The following is a 15,838-nucleotide window of genomic DNA, read 5'->3' as shown; positions in this document are numbered from 1 at the left end:
CTATGAGGCAGAGTCACGCCCCATACCACCCTGAATGCACTTTTGGAAAGCTTTTGGCCTTCTTTTAAAACTTGAGCTAGAGGCTCTTATTACAAGTGTGGCAGTCCTGGGACCGCCAGACTTGCAGTGGCGGTCGGATCGCCGCCAAAGCTGCGTTCCGGTGTCCACATTATGACTGTGTGGCGGAGCTGCCACGGTCTGACTGTCAGCACTGCCAGGTTGCCGCCGATTGACAGCCTGGCGGTGCCGACAGTCTTAATCCGCCAGGGCAGAGCTGAAAGTAGCTCTGCCCTGGGGATTACGAGTCCCCTCTCTGCCAGATGCACAGGCTGGCGGAGATGGGGTGCCAGGGGCACTAGGCATAGGCAGTGCAGGGGCCCCCATGGACAGCCCCGTCGTGTTCAGGCAGTGAAAAATGTGATGGGTGCTATCGCACCCGATGCACCACAACATTGCTTCCAGCTCAATTGTGAGCGGCGTCAGTGTTGTGGCCTGCTTCCCGCTGGGCCAGCAGGAAACTTGTAATAGGGACAGTGGGTGGAAAACCGGAGTGGCGGTTTTCCACCCAAAGGGTTTGGCGGGTTGCCTCTGCCGCTCGCCAAACACATAGTGAGGGCCAGAGTATCTACTGTTTAACCTTGTTAACTTATTTGAATTTTTGTCCGTTTATTAAAAATGTTAAAACTCGTATTCAGTACTTAATTTGTATATAAAAACGTGCCGGTGCCCAGAGCTCTCCTCTGAAACACGTGGCTGCTGCAATTAAATGTGCGAGCACAGAATATTGAGGCCATCTCAGGCCTCTTTAATCCATTTACAGCCACTCCCTGCCCCTTCAGCTCACTCTTGCTGCTTTCTCCCTTTGTGACGATTGTTTGTTTTTCTCTCCCTCCACCTTTCCCATATGTGTCTTTTGCTCGTAATAAATGCCTGATGCAGAAAACGAAGTGCCGGCCCTCATAAATAAGTGCTTGTGGCCCGCATCGGCAAACATCGGCTCAAATTAAGCACTGCTCGTATTACTTCTAACACAATTTTTTCTATTATACATGTTTTGGTGTTTTCACATATTGTTTTTCAAACGACTTCTTTAGAATGTATGGTTTTCCCTGCTAATCTTTTTTAACTTTTTACCCAATCCTGAGCAAATAGAATTATTTCCTGAAAATATTTTTTTTTCTCCTTAGTAGTATTTAAATTGTACTGGACTTATACTTTAAATCCTGGGTGAAGAGTAGCCATAAGTGTCTGAACTACCACGCCGTACAGAGGTCCAGGCCTCCAGGCTGGCCTCATGTATGTCAAATGTGCCATGTGTGTCCATCCATCTCTTAGGTGAAACCAATGACCCTAGAGAAGGTGGCCGATAAACAGGGTGTGAAATCTGCAAGATCATCTCTGTCAAGGACATCCTAACTTCCCAGTAGCTGCAATTAAAATATATTTGTTTTTCCTGAGTTTCTTGTAACAATTAAGCCAGTGCTTTGTATAAAAAGCAAAGACCAGCATGGGCTGAGGCAACCCTATCTTGTCTGTCTGTCAGTTGTAAACCCTTCAGGTGGGTGCAGAAAGTTTTGCTTCATTCCTGGCCTACCAAGCCCAGTCTCTGCTTTACTAATGACCGTCTACAGATACACTTGTGCTTGTTTCCCTTGGTTTTCAGTAGGTTGTGTTGATTTCTCTCCTTACTTTCCTGGACTGGTGGACTTCTGGTTACTTCCTGTTTTTGTGTCATTTTACTGAATCTACTGTAGAATGTTTGTTTCTTCTGTGTGCTTTCCACTCGCAGGTGAGATCTGAGAGTAAGGTTGCCATCTTTCATCATGTTAGGCCAGGTCTGGTTATCCACTGCACTAATACATTCACTGCAGGGATTTGTGTTTGACCTCAATGATGCAAGTTCAAATCCCAGTCCCACTTAGCTTTAAATCCTCTGGAAGTCCAAAAGAATGAATAACATTGAATTAGTTATATAACTACCGGTTATATCTCAATATACCACTTGAGTTGAACACGTGTGTAACACATATACCAGTTATGTTTTCAGTCTTACAAATTCATTTCACAGCTTACTGCATCCTGGGATGGGTAACCTTGTTTTCCATTAATTTGAACCAATATCACTGAAGGAACTGAAATGCAAAATGATTGAACCACAGTGCAATATTTACATGCTGCAAGGTAGGCCTGGCTCCTCCTCTCTGGGAGAACATTTGACAAGCATCCAGCTTAATTCCCAGTTCTGAGCAGTCAGTTACATTCAGATCCATCTTTACAATAGCCCTGTGAGCTCCCTCCACCCACACCTCCCACAGATGTATCTCCTCAGATTGTCTATTCTTCGGGGGTAGGAGCCGAGTAGCCAGAGGGCCCCTTGGGATAGCTACATGCTGTGGCAAAATGTTGGATCTAATTATTTATCGGGGTACACTCAGCCACAGTTTCTCTAGGCAGCTCTAGTGTAAGATTTTCTGAGTCCCAAGTAAAGTTAAAGTTTCCTATTTGGATGCTTTTCCTGTACTAACAAAAAAAAGGTCATTTGTTGCAATCTAGCACCCTCGTGTGGCCTTTGTTGTGATGCTCCAAGGTAGCTGCCTATAATCCCCTTAAATCAGCACCAACCCCATGGGAAATTAGATAGTCTGGTGGTTGCTGTGTTCCACTTCTGCCGCCTTGAGCATCCCATTCAGTAATGTTTTTCTTGTGGCTAACCTTTTTCAGCCAGAGAGAGGCCCAGAATTGAATGTGCCAACAATCCAAATAACCTCAGACTTCCATGAACAGGTGTGGGGGAGGGAGGGTTTCTAAAGATAGATGGCAGGAGCTGCCCTCCCTAAAGTCACAATGTCTTATTTTGCTACACTTATGTAAGAACAGCAAAAGCCATCTTTAACAGATAGCTCTCCCTGCTGTCTGTCGTACTACACGCGCCCACTGTGCCTGTCCTTGCCTGGCCTCACTCCCTGTCTCTTGTTATTGGTTCCTGCAGGCCGCCTGCTCACGAAGCCTTGAAGTGGGGAGAGTCCCTTGACAAGCTGCTGGCGGATCAGTGTGAGTATTAATGGGGTGGTAGCTGCATTTCACCACATGTGGGTGGGTGCTGGGAGCGTCAACCACATCACAGGAGTGGTGTGGGCGTGGCCTACTCTGCTTGCAATGAAGACTAGAGTGCTACCTAGCGTGCACTTCAGGGCATCGTCAGGAATCTGAGGTGCTAAAAGCATGCAACTGCAATAGAAAATAATATTTCTTGGGAACACAGTGAAGCTGTGAATAGATATGACATTTGTATACAAAAATGTTTGCATCTTTTCATATGTGAAGGTAATTTTAGTGATACTTAAAAATAGGGCCCTCTTACGCAATCATTATAAACAGCAAACTTGTCAAATTTCTATAATTTGCAAGTTGGACAGTGAAAAAAATATATTTTTTTGCAGCTTTGATGTCATAATAGGTAAAAAACAGTCTAATCTGCTATGCTTCCCAACAGGAGAGGAGGCTTCACTATGGCTATTCAGAAAGCCTGGCACATCCCCTTAGAGAATTCATTTTCATAAGACCTTAAGCGATGCACAATGAAATGCTCTATTGGTATCAAAACACATGTAATCAGGTGCTTGATGACACTGTATGTATCCCGCAACATCACATTTCTCCTAAAACTCCTGGCAAGAGGTCCCTATCTAAATCATTTCTGGTGACAAGGCACTGGAATGCTGTTAATCGCCTGGTTACTTACCAGTAATCTAGTCCAGGTCTACCTCTCCACAGTCCTTGCATCATAAGCGTAAGTTCCTATGGACAGAAGTAGGCACCAAGCACAAAGAAACTTATATCTGGTGCCCATCCCTACCCAATATGGCCGACTTCCTTTGCCACTACCACTAATCCTCATTAAAATGAAGTCTTCCCATTTCCCTTCCTCTATTTCTCTTTCTGTCTAGGTAGGCACAAGTAATTATTTAGCTAATGCTTTTTAATATTTTGTGGTATGTAAATTTGTTAGAGGACCTGCTTTAGGGGCTCCATTTATCAGATATAGAGACCTTGCTATAGCAGTTTTTTCACAAAACACGGAGGGCAACCAGAGGGCTTCCGCTTGGATATATCCTATGCGCATTAAGTGCGTCTGCAACCTCAGCGGGTTCCTCTGTTGCAGCCAGACTCCAAATCTGGATGAGGTCTGGAAAGATGATGTAGCACAGAAAGTCCTCGTTCCTTTTGGGGGTGAAGTTTTGTCAGTTAAAAGATTGGCTGAAGATAGGAGCTCAGGGCTCCATTTAGACAACCTCTTAAGAGAAGGATCTTTGGGAAGGGGCAGAGCATCTGAGCTGGGGTTTCTGACCAAGAATTCAGATCAGCCCCTTTAAGGCCGGGAATGCGGCTGGGGCTCCCCTTGTTTAGAAAAAGCCCTGCCTCAGCAGTCAGGACCTACAGATCATGCCCAACTAACATCTAAAGCATGACCATGCCACAACATCAGAGAGGTACCATTTTGGAGGCAGACTCAGATATACATCCTCAGACTCTTTGGCCTCAAGGATGTCCCAGCAGTTACTGAAGAGGTTTGGGTTACCAACAATAGATCTTTTTGCATCAAGAAAGAAAGCTCTCCTTCACTGCTTCTGCACTAATATGCCCTGTCCAGATGCTTGGAACGTGGATGCAATGTTGTTCAATTGTCCCAATTCCTTGATTTATGCTTTTTCCCTAATATCTATGATTCTGAGGGTGAACAGAGTGGTTCGGGTGGACAAAGTAGCACGTCTTTTAGTGTTGCTTATTGGAAAAGTGGCCCGATGCTCATACTTCTGTTGCAGAGATCAATTTTACCCCATTGGACAATTCCGATGGATCCATATCCCCAGCAGGGTCCTCGTCTCCCACAGGAGTTCCTAGTTTGTTTTGTGCTTGGTGACTACTTCTGTCCAGAGGAGTTTCTGCTCATGATGTAAGGACTGTGGAGAGGAAGACAAACGAGAAAGTAATAGACCTCCACATAGAGAGGCTGGACATTGCAGATGTGGGTGACACAACATGGATGCGGATGGTCCCTCTTGACATGAGTCCGCCTCTGACACGCAGGACCAGAGAGTTCTACAGAAATGGTTTCTGAAAGGCATCAGTTTGTCTGGACTCCATTGTTATGTCTGATCTGGTGAGGTGTGGTTCATCAGGAGAGGGCACCTGTAATTGATAGAACTTAGCCCATGAAGTCCTCTACGGGCCAGATTTATCCCTCCACTTTACCGCATTTCTGTACGGTTCTGGTGTCGCTGAGCATATGAGTTCAATCCAGTGTTGAGTGCACCAGGTTATTCAGTAGCTAACAGCAGCTATCGAAGGGGACTCAGCGAAATTTCAATTCATGTGCAGAGATATTCAATCCAGTAGGAAAGAGACTGCTTGGGTTTAACCGAGGTAGTGGCAGGGACTCTCTCTGTGTGACACTACACAGGCAGCTCGGAGTAAGGAAGCGACCCCGAAGAGTCACTCTTTAGCTCCGAGCATTGGGATCACTGGGTGTTCCTTTAGATGCAGGTATGACCGTGGCAGAGCAAGCATGTATGACTGTGATGATGCAGGTGAGGGCACGTATGACTGTGCAGGCAAGAGCAAGAATGACCTTGGCAGCGCAGGCTAGGACATGTATGACTATGGCAGGGTAGGCAAGGACATGTATGGCTGTGACAGTTTAAGTGAGGGTATGTTTGTCCGTGATAGCACACATGAGGGCACGCATGACCTTGGCAGTACAGGCAAGGGCCAACCTTGGCAGTACAGGCAAGGGCCGGTTTGAGTAGGGCAGTGTACGCAAGGGTATGTATGCCCGTAGTAGCTCATGTGAGGGCACGTATGTAGCAGCGCAAGCAAGGGCAGGTATAAGTGTGGCAGTGCAGGTGAGGACAGGTATGACCATGGCAGTGGAGACATGACTGTGGCGGTGCAGGCAAGGGCCGTAGCTCTGAGATGGATGACGTGAGACTTTGTGGTCATGGGAGAATCTGATGCAGCGACCATAGCTCAACAATGTGAGGGTTTAAATGGGTGACTGTACTTTTCCATACATCAGTTTGAAGCTAAAACTGGTTCACGCGTTGCAAGTGCAGGAAGTGCCGCATGCACGTGCTCTGCACAAATTCCACCGGCTTCCAGTTTCATTGGTGGGAACATTTTAGATCATGACACACAAGGCACTCTTTGGGAACACACCAGTGTGCCTTAAAAACTAACCATCCATGAGACAGTTAGATCCATGCAATCTATTGGTGGTCCCAAGTTCTCCCATCATGCATTGGCTTTGTACGAAAGTCTCCCAGATGGTAGGCATAAGAATATATCCCATCAGGTCTATGAGAAACAGCTTATAACATGGCTAGACTTGTCTACCCATGTCTGGTTGAGTGGGCATGTGGATTCCCTATGGATCTAGGGCAGCTACTCAAATACTAAATGCAGTGCATATCACACTGTACATAATAGGCTGCTTCCTGGGCAAGCACACATATATTATATATAATTCGAGTTTAGTGACATCACTCTGCTTGTGATAAAGCTTTAACTGTAAGTGCAGTAGATCGAGAGACCGTGATACCACAACATACAAAGTTAGGTGAGATCATACTGTATGTAATAAGCTGTTTAGTAGCATTGCACCAATACAATAAGATATTTAGTTACACTATTTTATACATGATGTGCATAGTGGCATCTCCCTATATGTCAAAAGGCATTTGCTGACATTATAGTACATAAGAAGAACGTTTAATACCATCACACCATATGTAATAAGGTGATTTGTGACAAAGACTGAATACAATAAGGTGTTCGCATACATCACACCAAGATATTCACTGAAAGCCATAATGTACAATAAGACCACGCAGGCTATCTAATAAGACATTGAGGGGGTCGGCCGCCAGGGCCACCGACCACGGGAGCACCGCCAACAGGCTGGCGGTGCTCCCACGAGCATTCTGACCGCGGCGGTTCAGCCGCGGTCAGAAGCGGAAAGTCGGCGGTCCCCCGCCGACTTTCCGCTGCTCGGGGGAATCCTCCATGGCGGCGGAGCGCGTTCCGCCGCCATGGGGATTCTGACACCCCCTACCGCCATCCTGTTCATGGCGGGAAAGCCGCCATGAACAGGATGGCGGTAGGGGGTGCCGCGGGGCCCCTGGGGACCCCTGCAGTGCCCATGCCAATGTAAGAGGGCCCCGCAAAGTATTTCAGTGTCTGCAAAGCAGACACTGAAATACGCGACGGGTGCAACTGCACCCGTCGCACCCCTGCAACTACGCCGGCTCAATTCTGAGCAGGCGTCCTCGTTGCAGGGGCATTTCCTCTGGGCCGGCGGGCGCTCTTTTGGAGAGCGCCCGCCGGCCCAGAGGAAATGTCTGAATGGCCGCCGCGGTCTTTTGACCGCGGTGCAGTCATTCAGCGGCGGTACCTTGGCGGACGGCCTCCGCCGTCCGCCAAGGTCAAAATGACCCCCTGAGTGACAACACATTTGATATAAAACTCTAAGTAAACTCAATTTTCATACAGTAAGATGTTAAATCAAATTACTCTTAATATTATAATTTGCATCACACCTCACTGCATGTCTTAAGATGTTCAGTAACATGAATGTATCTGTTTCAGTTGCTTTATGACATCAAATTGTTGACTGTGAGAGGTTGATTGGCATGAGACTACAGATAGAGGTTGATTGACGTCACAATATAGTAAGCTTTTGAGTGACCGTGTGAGGTTCAGTCATATCACCTGGCTACAAGACAGACTGTGACATCAGATGGTAAGTGGGTCTCAGACCTCAGTAACATGCCCACCTCTCACTTCGCTCCCCAGATGGAAAGGCCGCCTTCCGTGGCTTCCTCCAGACTGAGTTCAGCGAGGAGAACCTGGACTTCTGGATGGCATGTGAGGAGTACAAGAAGAGTAAGGCCAACGCCAAACTGCAGGGCAAGGCACGCAAGATCTTCGATCAATACATCGCCATCCAGGCCCCCAAAGAGGTAAGGACCATCACCATCAGCTGTCACTAGGTGCCTGGGCCTGGGATATGGATGTGTTTCTTGTGTGCCTATCTCCAGCAGTAGTTGGCATCACCCCACCTGTCCACTTCACTGCCCCTGCTCCCTTCCCAGGGTCATCTTTATGTGTAGGTGTGTGAATCTTGCCTCAAAGTGCCTAACACAGTAGGTTGACCCCTGACCGCCCACTTCAGCCCCATCGTTCCATTTCTGTATCTTCCTTCTTGACATGTGGGTGCATCTTGGGTCAAAGTGTTGAGCGCTTCTGTATTGTGACCCCTGAATGTCCGCTTCACCGGCTCCTGTGCCACACTAGGGGTCATCTTTTGTGACTTTGTGTGTGTGTATGCTTGTGTCCATGTGTATCTGTGTACATATGTGTGTGTACGGTTGTACTATGTGTTTGACTACTTTGCACAGGTAGGTGTGACCTACAACTTCTGATTTCCAGTCAGAGGTCATAACTGTGTGTGTGTGTGTGTGTGTGTGTGTGCGCGCGCATGTATCCTGTGCCACTGTGTCTAACACAGACCATTTGACCACAGAATGTCCACTTTTCTGGCTACAACATTTGTTTATGCGTGGGGTTTTTTCTTGAGTCAGACAACCCAACGCAGGTAGGTTTAACCCCGTTCCATTCTTCCGTAGTGACTTCCAGCTTCACTGGCTTCGATCCCATCTTCTGGTCATCTTTGTATGTGTGTGTGTGTGTGTGTACCTTGTGTCATACTAGCTACTTCAGTGGCTCCCATCTCAGGCATGTTTGACACACAATTGTTCCTCTCAAAAGTTCTTAGCCCATTCTAGAACTATCTCCATCTGCCGGCATCTGTTGTGTGTGCATCTTACATAGGATGACTCCTGGTCCACCAGGTAGTCTTCACCTGCCTGTTACTATTGTGGGTTTGAAGTGAATCTACATTTTCCAGTGCACCTGCTTCTGTAGCCCCTTTACTTGTTTTTTTTCTATATCCAGTGCAAACTTGACCTTGGATTGTCCAGTTCACTAACTCTCAGTTGATTCTAGGCTCAGCTCCTTCTGCGTGTGTCTGATGTGTGTACATGCCCAGGCATGTTGGCCTGACCCATGATTATCCATCTCACAGGCTCTCAGTTAACTTGGGTCATCCTCGTCTGTGCATGTTTATGTCTAATATGTGTGCATATCCATGCAGGCTGGTGCAATCCACGATTATTCGCCACACGGGCTGCTGGTCACCTTGTGTCAGCTTCCACGGTCTAACAATTTCCACAAGTGATTACTTGCTTCCTTCACGCTGCTTTTCCTTTTCACAAATGCACATCTCTCGCGCTGACTCCTATAGCTGTTCCAGTTGACTTGTGTTTTCCCATAAACAACTTTTGCTGCTAAGACACTGCGTGGGCTCTTGTGGTCAATCAGAATCCAAAGCTCTACTTGGTTGGTCAAATTCTCAGCATGCATGCGTAGTGATGGCAGTAATGGAGAGCCAATCTAGTCGGGCAGTTGCTCTGCCACCTTCAGCATCACAGACCCTATTTAGTTTCGAGCTTAGGGCCTGATTTAGAGTTTGGTGGACGGATTACTCGTTCACCAATGTGATGGATATCCCGTCCACCAGATTACAATTTCCATAGGCTATAATTAAATTGTAATATGGTGGATGGGATATCCGTCACGTTTGTGACCGAGTAACCTCCTCCGCCAAACCCTAAATCAGGCCCCTAGTTTTTGCTTTAACACTCCACTATCCCCATCATGTCTATCCTAGGGTTTTTTATGCATGTCAAGTGGCAACTGAAGCTTTCTTGCAGAGTTTATACCATGCATATAGTTAGAGAAGAGATGGTCAAATGTTGAACACCTACACAGCCATTCGTTGTTGTAAGTGTCACTCACATCTTAATCAGCCCCCGTTCATCAGCCATTGTTTACTTGAAAATGATACAGCTATGTTATTGGCGCAAGAGTGAGATTGTGTAGGGGAGGGTGAGCACTTCTTTTTCTGCTGTGCATCGCACAAGATGTTACACGGAGTCATGGGCACCCCATGCTCTAAGATGTTGAATGATTGTCCGCACCTTGGTCCTTGCATGACCTTTGGATGTATTCAGGTAGTGGAACCACAGGCTGAAGAGTACAAAAGGACCAAAGACGTCTGGAGAAGGCGGTGATCTGATGAAAGGGAAATAATAATAGGACATCCTAAAGCCTGGGAGAGGATGGGGACCTTTGCCTACACTTGCAGAGGATCACACAGGTTGGAAATGGGGAAATAGGCTCTCCTCTAATGGAGAGAAGATCAGAACCTCTGGTTTATGGAGAGAAGTAGTGTACCCCTAATGAATAGGCAGAAAAAATGGACCTCTGTAGTCTTGAGGGTAAGGGGACTGCCATCTAGGGATGGGCAGTAGGAGAAAACCATCAAAGGCAGGTGCAGAGGCCATAACACAGGTGTCAGGGGGACACGGGAGACTCAAGGGCCCCTCACCACATTCTGAATTGGGCCCCATCATTTTGTGCTATGCAACTGGGCGAGGACATGCAGGGATGAGAAATTATAGCTAAATGAGGAGAACTCTTCTCCCAGCGATTTATGGCAAAATAGAGTGAATATCTCCTATTTGCAACAGAAGCCAAAGAAGGGGTTAACAGGAGATCCAATTTGTGTTGGGGGCAGCCAGTGAAACGACTAAAAGCTCCATTTGCTGTCAGGGCCAGGTCCCCTTGGGAGATCCGGCTGCATTGGTTGAGCCAGGCAGAAAGTAGCGACGGACTAATTGGATTGGCGCTAAGGTATGGAGCGGATAACCTTGTTACCGTCTCGGGATACATGCGCGCTGTCAAACCACCGCGCAGTACCTTTAGTGATGCTCCTTCCTCTTAAACCTAATGTATGTGTGCGCCAGGGGCATGTTTTGTGCACTGCTATATTCAATCTGGAATGCATTATTTATCTACATTTTAGTCGAAATATGGATATGTTGGCGCCATTTGCTTTAAACTGCAGGGCGCTGGTCAAAATATGGACGGGGTACCACATTTTAAAGTTGCAAAATGTTTTTTATTTAATAGTCGCTATTTTAAATCATTAGGATTTTTTGCCGCTGTGTAAAACGAACAATGACGCAAAAAATGTTGTTTCGACTTGTATTGGATGTTAACTCAGAGTGGCTGAAGCCGATGGGTCCTTACTTGCAGAGACCTCTGCTCCCACTTGGGTGATGTACTCTTACGGGGGCTAATAGTGATTGTGTCTGCAATTATAGGCCAGAAAATAAGATTTTTTTAAATGTTTAAAAAAAATATATTTTATCATGTCAATGTTATATATATGCAGCTGATCTGTCTGGCGGCAGCCGCCGCAATTGTCAAGGAGGGACAGGGAGGACAGGGAAAGACAAATAAATATAAAATAAAAATCGTACCTTTCCTGCCGTTTCTGACGACTCCTGCTGCCTCACTCGTCAATTCTCTTGTCATGGTGTCCCAGCATTCACTGGGACTCCAGCACATGCTCCCCAGCAATCCTGGCTCTGCTTTCATGCTAAACGTAGCATGAAAGCAGAGTCAGGATTGTTCTGAACCACTTGGACTGCCGCTCAGACACAACCCTGGGGTCTGTAATTCAACATACTCAGGCTGAAGAAACCTAAATGCGCATGTGTGTTTGGCTGGCCTGAGGCGGCCGTCCAAACACACATGTGCACTAAGGTGCACTCTCTCCCCCTCCTCCCTCCCACCTCCCGTGGCCCTGCCCCACCCCCCCCTGTACTGCTGGCTGAGCCAGCAGATGAAAAATTGTTTTATTTTTTTCTATTGTTTTATTTTTCATCTCCTGGCCCTCAGCCGGGGGGCACCGCTCCTCCGCCATTGCGGAGGAGCTACCCCTAGCTCTGCCTGTCTCTGTTTGCGTGTGTGTGCATTGATCATAGAGTCTCAGTGACCAGTGCCTAATTTGAGCCGGTGGTTTCCAGTGCGCAGCACTTAATTGGCAACACCAGGGCTTGTAACATTCTGCCACATGGTGGCACTGTCTAATTTAAAGAAGAGCACAGCAGTACTTGTTTGTTAATTCAGTATACATTAAAAATTACTATTGACTGCCGCCCAAGCCATTCTTATAGCTTTGGGTGGCCTGGAACAGTGTAAATTGTCACACTTGTAGGGTGTTATGGTTAGTAGCTGTGTTGGGACTGCCATTGGCAGCGTTGGGATGAGCAATGTGTGGTGCAAGCTGCAGTGACCTCCTAACAAGGGCCCTGGCACGTATTATTATTTTATTTTTTTTACAAACTAAGCACTGCTGGTGACATCACGACTGTCTGGTTATGCTCAGACGGATGTGATGTCGCTGTGCCACTAGCAGCATTGCAGAAAGTAGGTTACTGTACTTCAAAGCATAATTGGCAGGACCATAAATACACCTGGTTGGTCTTCTATTTTTCGAATAACTGCGCCCTCTGCAATTTATTTCACAGTCACTCGACAGTTATACGGTGGCAGTCACCACTGGGTAAATATAGTGAGGATCATGTTTCTATATGAAATGCCTGTTTGTGTTGCTAATAACTTTGGCGCTGTTTGACAGCTATCCACAAAAATGCTACTTATTGACTAGTTTGCACATGGAAAGTTTTGAGGTGATCCTTCAAGCGGAGGCAGGGAAAAAGAGGGTCCCAAAACACATTTTCCTATTAATTTTTCCATAGGAAATTAAGACACAGCTACAGACCAAACTGCTGAACGGATTTACTCCTAATGGCAGATAGCTAGATATTGCTCCAGAAAGACAGCTTCTTGTGTTTTGGTGTAAATCTGTTCAGTAGTTTTTGAGCAATAGATGCTCAAAAATGTGCACATCTAGGGCTGCAGACCCTCCGCGGATATGACAGATCTCCTGCAGAGATCTGATTGGCTGCCACCACCTCAACCGGGAATTGGTGGCTGCTATCTTAGAACTCAGGACTCGGTCCCAAGTCCTAGGAAAAATGCAAAATTAAAGACATAAGGGGACAGGGAACAGAAGTGCTGGGGGTCCCTCTGAGATCCTGCCTGGGGCCAAAAATGTTGTTTTTAATTTTTACTGTGAATTCATAGAGGATCTGCGAATCCGCAGCAATATGTTTTAAAAAAACTGCAGGCTCCTGTACATTTAAAAACCCCCTCCAACCCTCTGGGTGGGCCAGGACCAGGAAAAGGAGAAGCATTTATTTAAGGGGGAAGGGACATGCCAAACTCCCCTATCCATCACGAGGTCCGAAGGACCCCATCCACTTGGGCCAATAATTTCATGATGGGGCAAGGGCTGCATGCCTCCCATCCCCAGGGCCCCATCACCGGGGCCAGCATTTCATTGAATGGGAGGGGAGAGGAGACACTCACCCCATGGCACGCAAAAATTAATAATGGCTTGAGGATACCCTGGTGGGTACCGGGGCACCCTGTAGGAAAAAAATATCTGTTCCTGAGCGCTCCCATGATATGGAGCAACTAGCACGAGTTGGCAGGGTTGCGGAGGCCCAGGGACTCCCCCCTCAGCCTCTTATAAAAAAATAAAACTGTGGGTGCCCCAGATGGGACCAGGACACCCAAAAATAAATAAATAAGTCCAAAATGAAAAGTAAGTCCAACGGTGCTGTGGTCGCTCAATTATTATTCGTTGCGCCTTCAAGAAGCACCCCGTAATGCCCTGGGAACAGCAGCGGTCTGTCCGTACGGGCAGAGGGCCCTCTCCCGTACCTTTTTCCTAATGTAAAAACTTTCTATCAGCCTGGCAGATACTCTTCTGGTTCAGGGGACACAGCCAGGAGCTAGACATGTGCTAAATGCACAGACTCTTGGCTGCCTAAGCTGAACTTTGCCGGGCTATAGAAGGCCCTCCCCCTCATGACGTGGAGGAACGTTACCAATAGCTTTGGACCTGGGCACTTCAGTTTTAAGTCCTGAAGTGCCCAGTTGAGTGTCGCAGAGTAGGGCGGGTTCAGCAGTAAACTGTAAATACAAAAAAATGCCATGGTAACCTGTTAGAGGGCCTTAAGTTTATTTTCTAAGGGCCCCAAAAGACATATGTTGCCCAGTAAGCTTCCTATCCTGCCTTATAGGCCCTGGTAATTTCCAGATTTGGTCAAGGTGGGCTCACTCACGTAATGTGACATGCTTCAACATCGGCCACTTTGCCCCACCCTGTTAGGTGATACGATCTCAACCTCAGATTCGACTTCCTTAAGGAATTTTTTATAAATTAAATCTCTGTGGACCAATTTAATTTTTGGGTGTCCAGTTTCTACCCTTAAAAAACCCCTCAGGATATACCACAAGAATTACTTTATTAGATGGTATCCTGGGCGTTTTGATAAAAAATATTCCAAGCTATTAACAGAGGACATTAGTGGGTATCATTGACCCTTGCGTACCTCTGTGGTGCCAACATGTTTCTGACATATACTAGCCTATCACGGTCTTGGGCTTCATCAGGGCTGTATACAAGGACCTTTCACTATTATTGGGAAGTCAAGGTGTCCCTAGTGGTAGAGGCGTCTTACCTCTCTATCGGTAATCACCAGGTCGAATCATCTAGTGGTAATGAGGACATTGCCTCATGGTCTGTTCAGGGTAAGCGCCTGTTGTAGTCACACGTTCGTCAAAGAGTATTTCCATCCCACGAACAGCCGTCTGCATGCTCAGTCTCACTGACCCCATCCCGCTCTGTGATATGATTGGGACTGCTGCCTTCCCTCTAAGGTCAGCCAACGAGGGAAGGCAGCAGTCCCAACCCTCCTGGGCCCTTCAATGCTTCCCTGTCGGAGCTGCTGGTCTTAAGGTAAGTTTTTTTTAATGTTAGGTGCATACATGTATGATTGTATGTGTATTTGTTAGTGAGTGTTGTGAATGGGTGTGTGAGTGCGTGTGTGAATGAACTGCTGTGAGTGAGGTGCATGTGTAACCTCCCCCTCCCCTGTAAAATTAACGGCTGTCATTGCCTGGGAGGGCTACATATATACGTTTTGTTTTTGGTGATGTCCTTAGAATGGGCAGGGATATCACCAACCTTTTTTATGTTACAGAAAGGGCTGTATGGAGATCTGCAGCCCTCCCCCAGCAGCACTAGAAATAACACATAAGTCTCCTGGGACATTTAAATTTTTTTTCTATAGCATTTCCCATTCGGAAGCTTTTGCTCTACAGGTGGGATTGCAGTGCCACCTAGAGGCCTGTTAATTTTTATGTGTTAAAGATATATCGCATAAAATACGAGCCCTAAATGTGGTTATTTTTACCAGTGCATTTTTGGGGTGTAAAATGTGAAAAGGTAGAACAGAGATATATTTGTTTTATTTTTTTCTTAATGAATAAATAATATATCTTTGATTATTTTTACGTTTGTCACCCACAAATTGTAATAATCAAAACTGTTTAAAAAGAAAGTCACAGACATGTAGTTCAATAAAACTTTGTTAAATATTGTCTGTTATTAATGGAATGTAGATTTGATCAAAATTATTGGTATTTTTTGAAGAAAGATGATAGATCTACGTTATATATAGGGTGTTATATATAGGGTGAGTGTTTGGTGTGGAGGTTTGGCTGCTTGTGGGGTTTGGTCATGGCCAGGCCCTGTGGCCAACCTCCTGCTGTGCACGGGCAAAGGCCGTGCAAGGTGTGGGGCTGGCTGCCTGAGAGGGGTTGGCCTCACGGCCTAGTTGCAGGGCAGGTCCTGTGGCCAGTCCCTCTGCCACGGATGGCCAAAGGTGGTGCACTGCGGTAAATTGGCTTTATGTTTGATAATAAAATATCACTTTATGTTATAAAAGCCCTAGCA

General features: G+C 46.5%; 1 protein-coding gene across 3 annotated transcripts in view; it reads left to right on the top strand.

Annotated features, from left to right (window-relative positions):
* LOC138299121 (regulator of G-protein signaling 3-like) overlaps nt 1–15,838 on the top strand; it is a 351,262-nt gene that overhangs the window by 316,068 nt on the left and 19,356 nt on the right. For all 3 annotated transcript variants that reach the window (XM_069237165.1, XM_069237163.1, XM_069237164.1), the window contains 2 exons: nt 2,990–3,051; nt 7,852–8,018. In XM_069237165.1, coding sequence (XP_069093266.1) covers nt 2,990–3,051; nt 7,852–8,018 — 229 coding nt within the window. The remainder of the gene's footprint in view (nt 1–2,989; nt 3,052–7,851; nt 8,019–15,838) is intronic.

Source organism: Pleurodeles waltl, chromosome 6 (assembly GCF_031143425.1).
Source record: "Pleurodeles waltl isolate 20211129_DDA chromosome 6, aPleWal1.hap1.20221129, whole genome shotgun sequence".
Classification (NCBI taxonomy): domain Eukaryota; kingdom Metazoa; phylum Chordata; class Amphibia; order Caudata; family Salamandridae; genus Pleurodeles; species Pleurodeles waltl.
The sequence above is the reverse complement of the archived record's forward strand: the minus strand, read 5'-3'. Positions and strand labels throughout refer to the sequence as shown.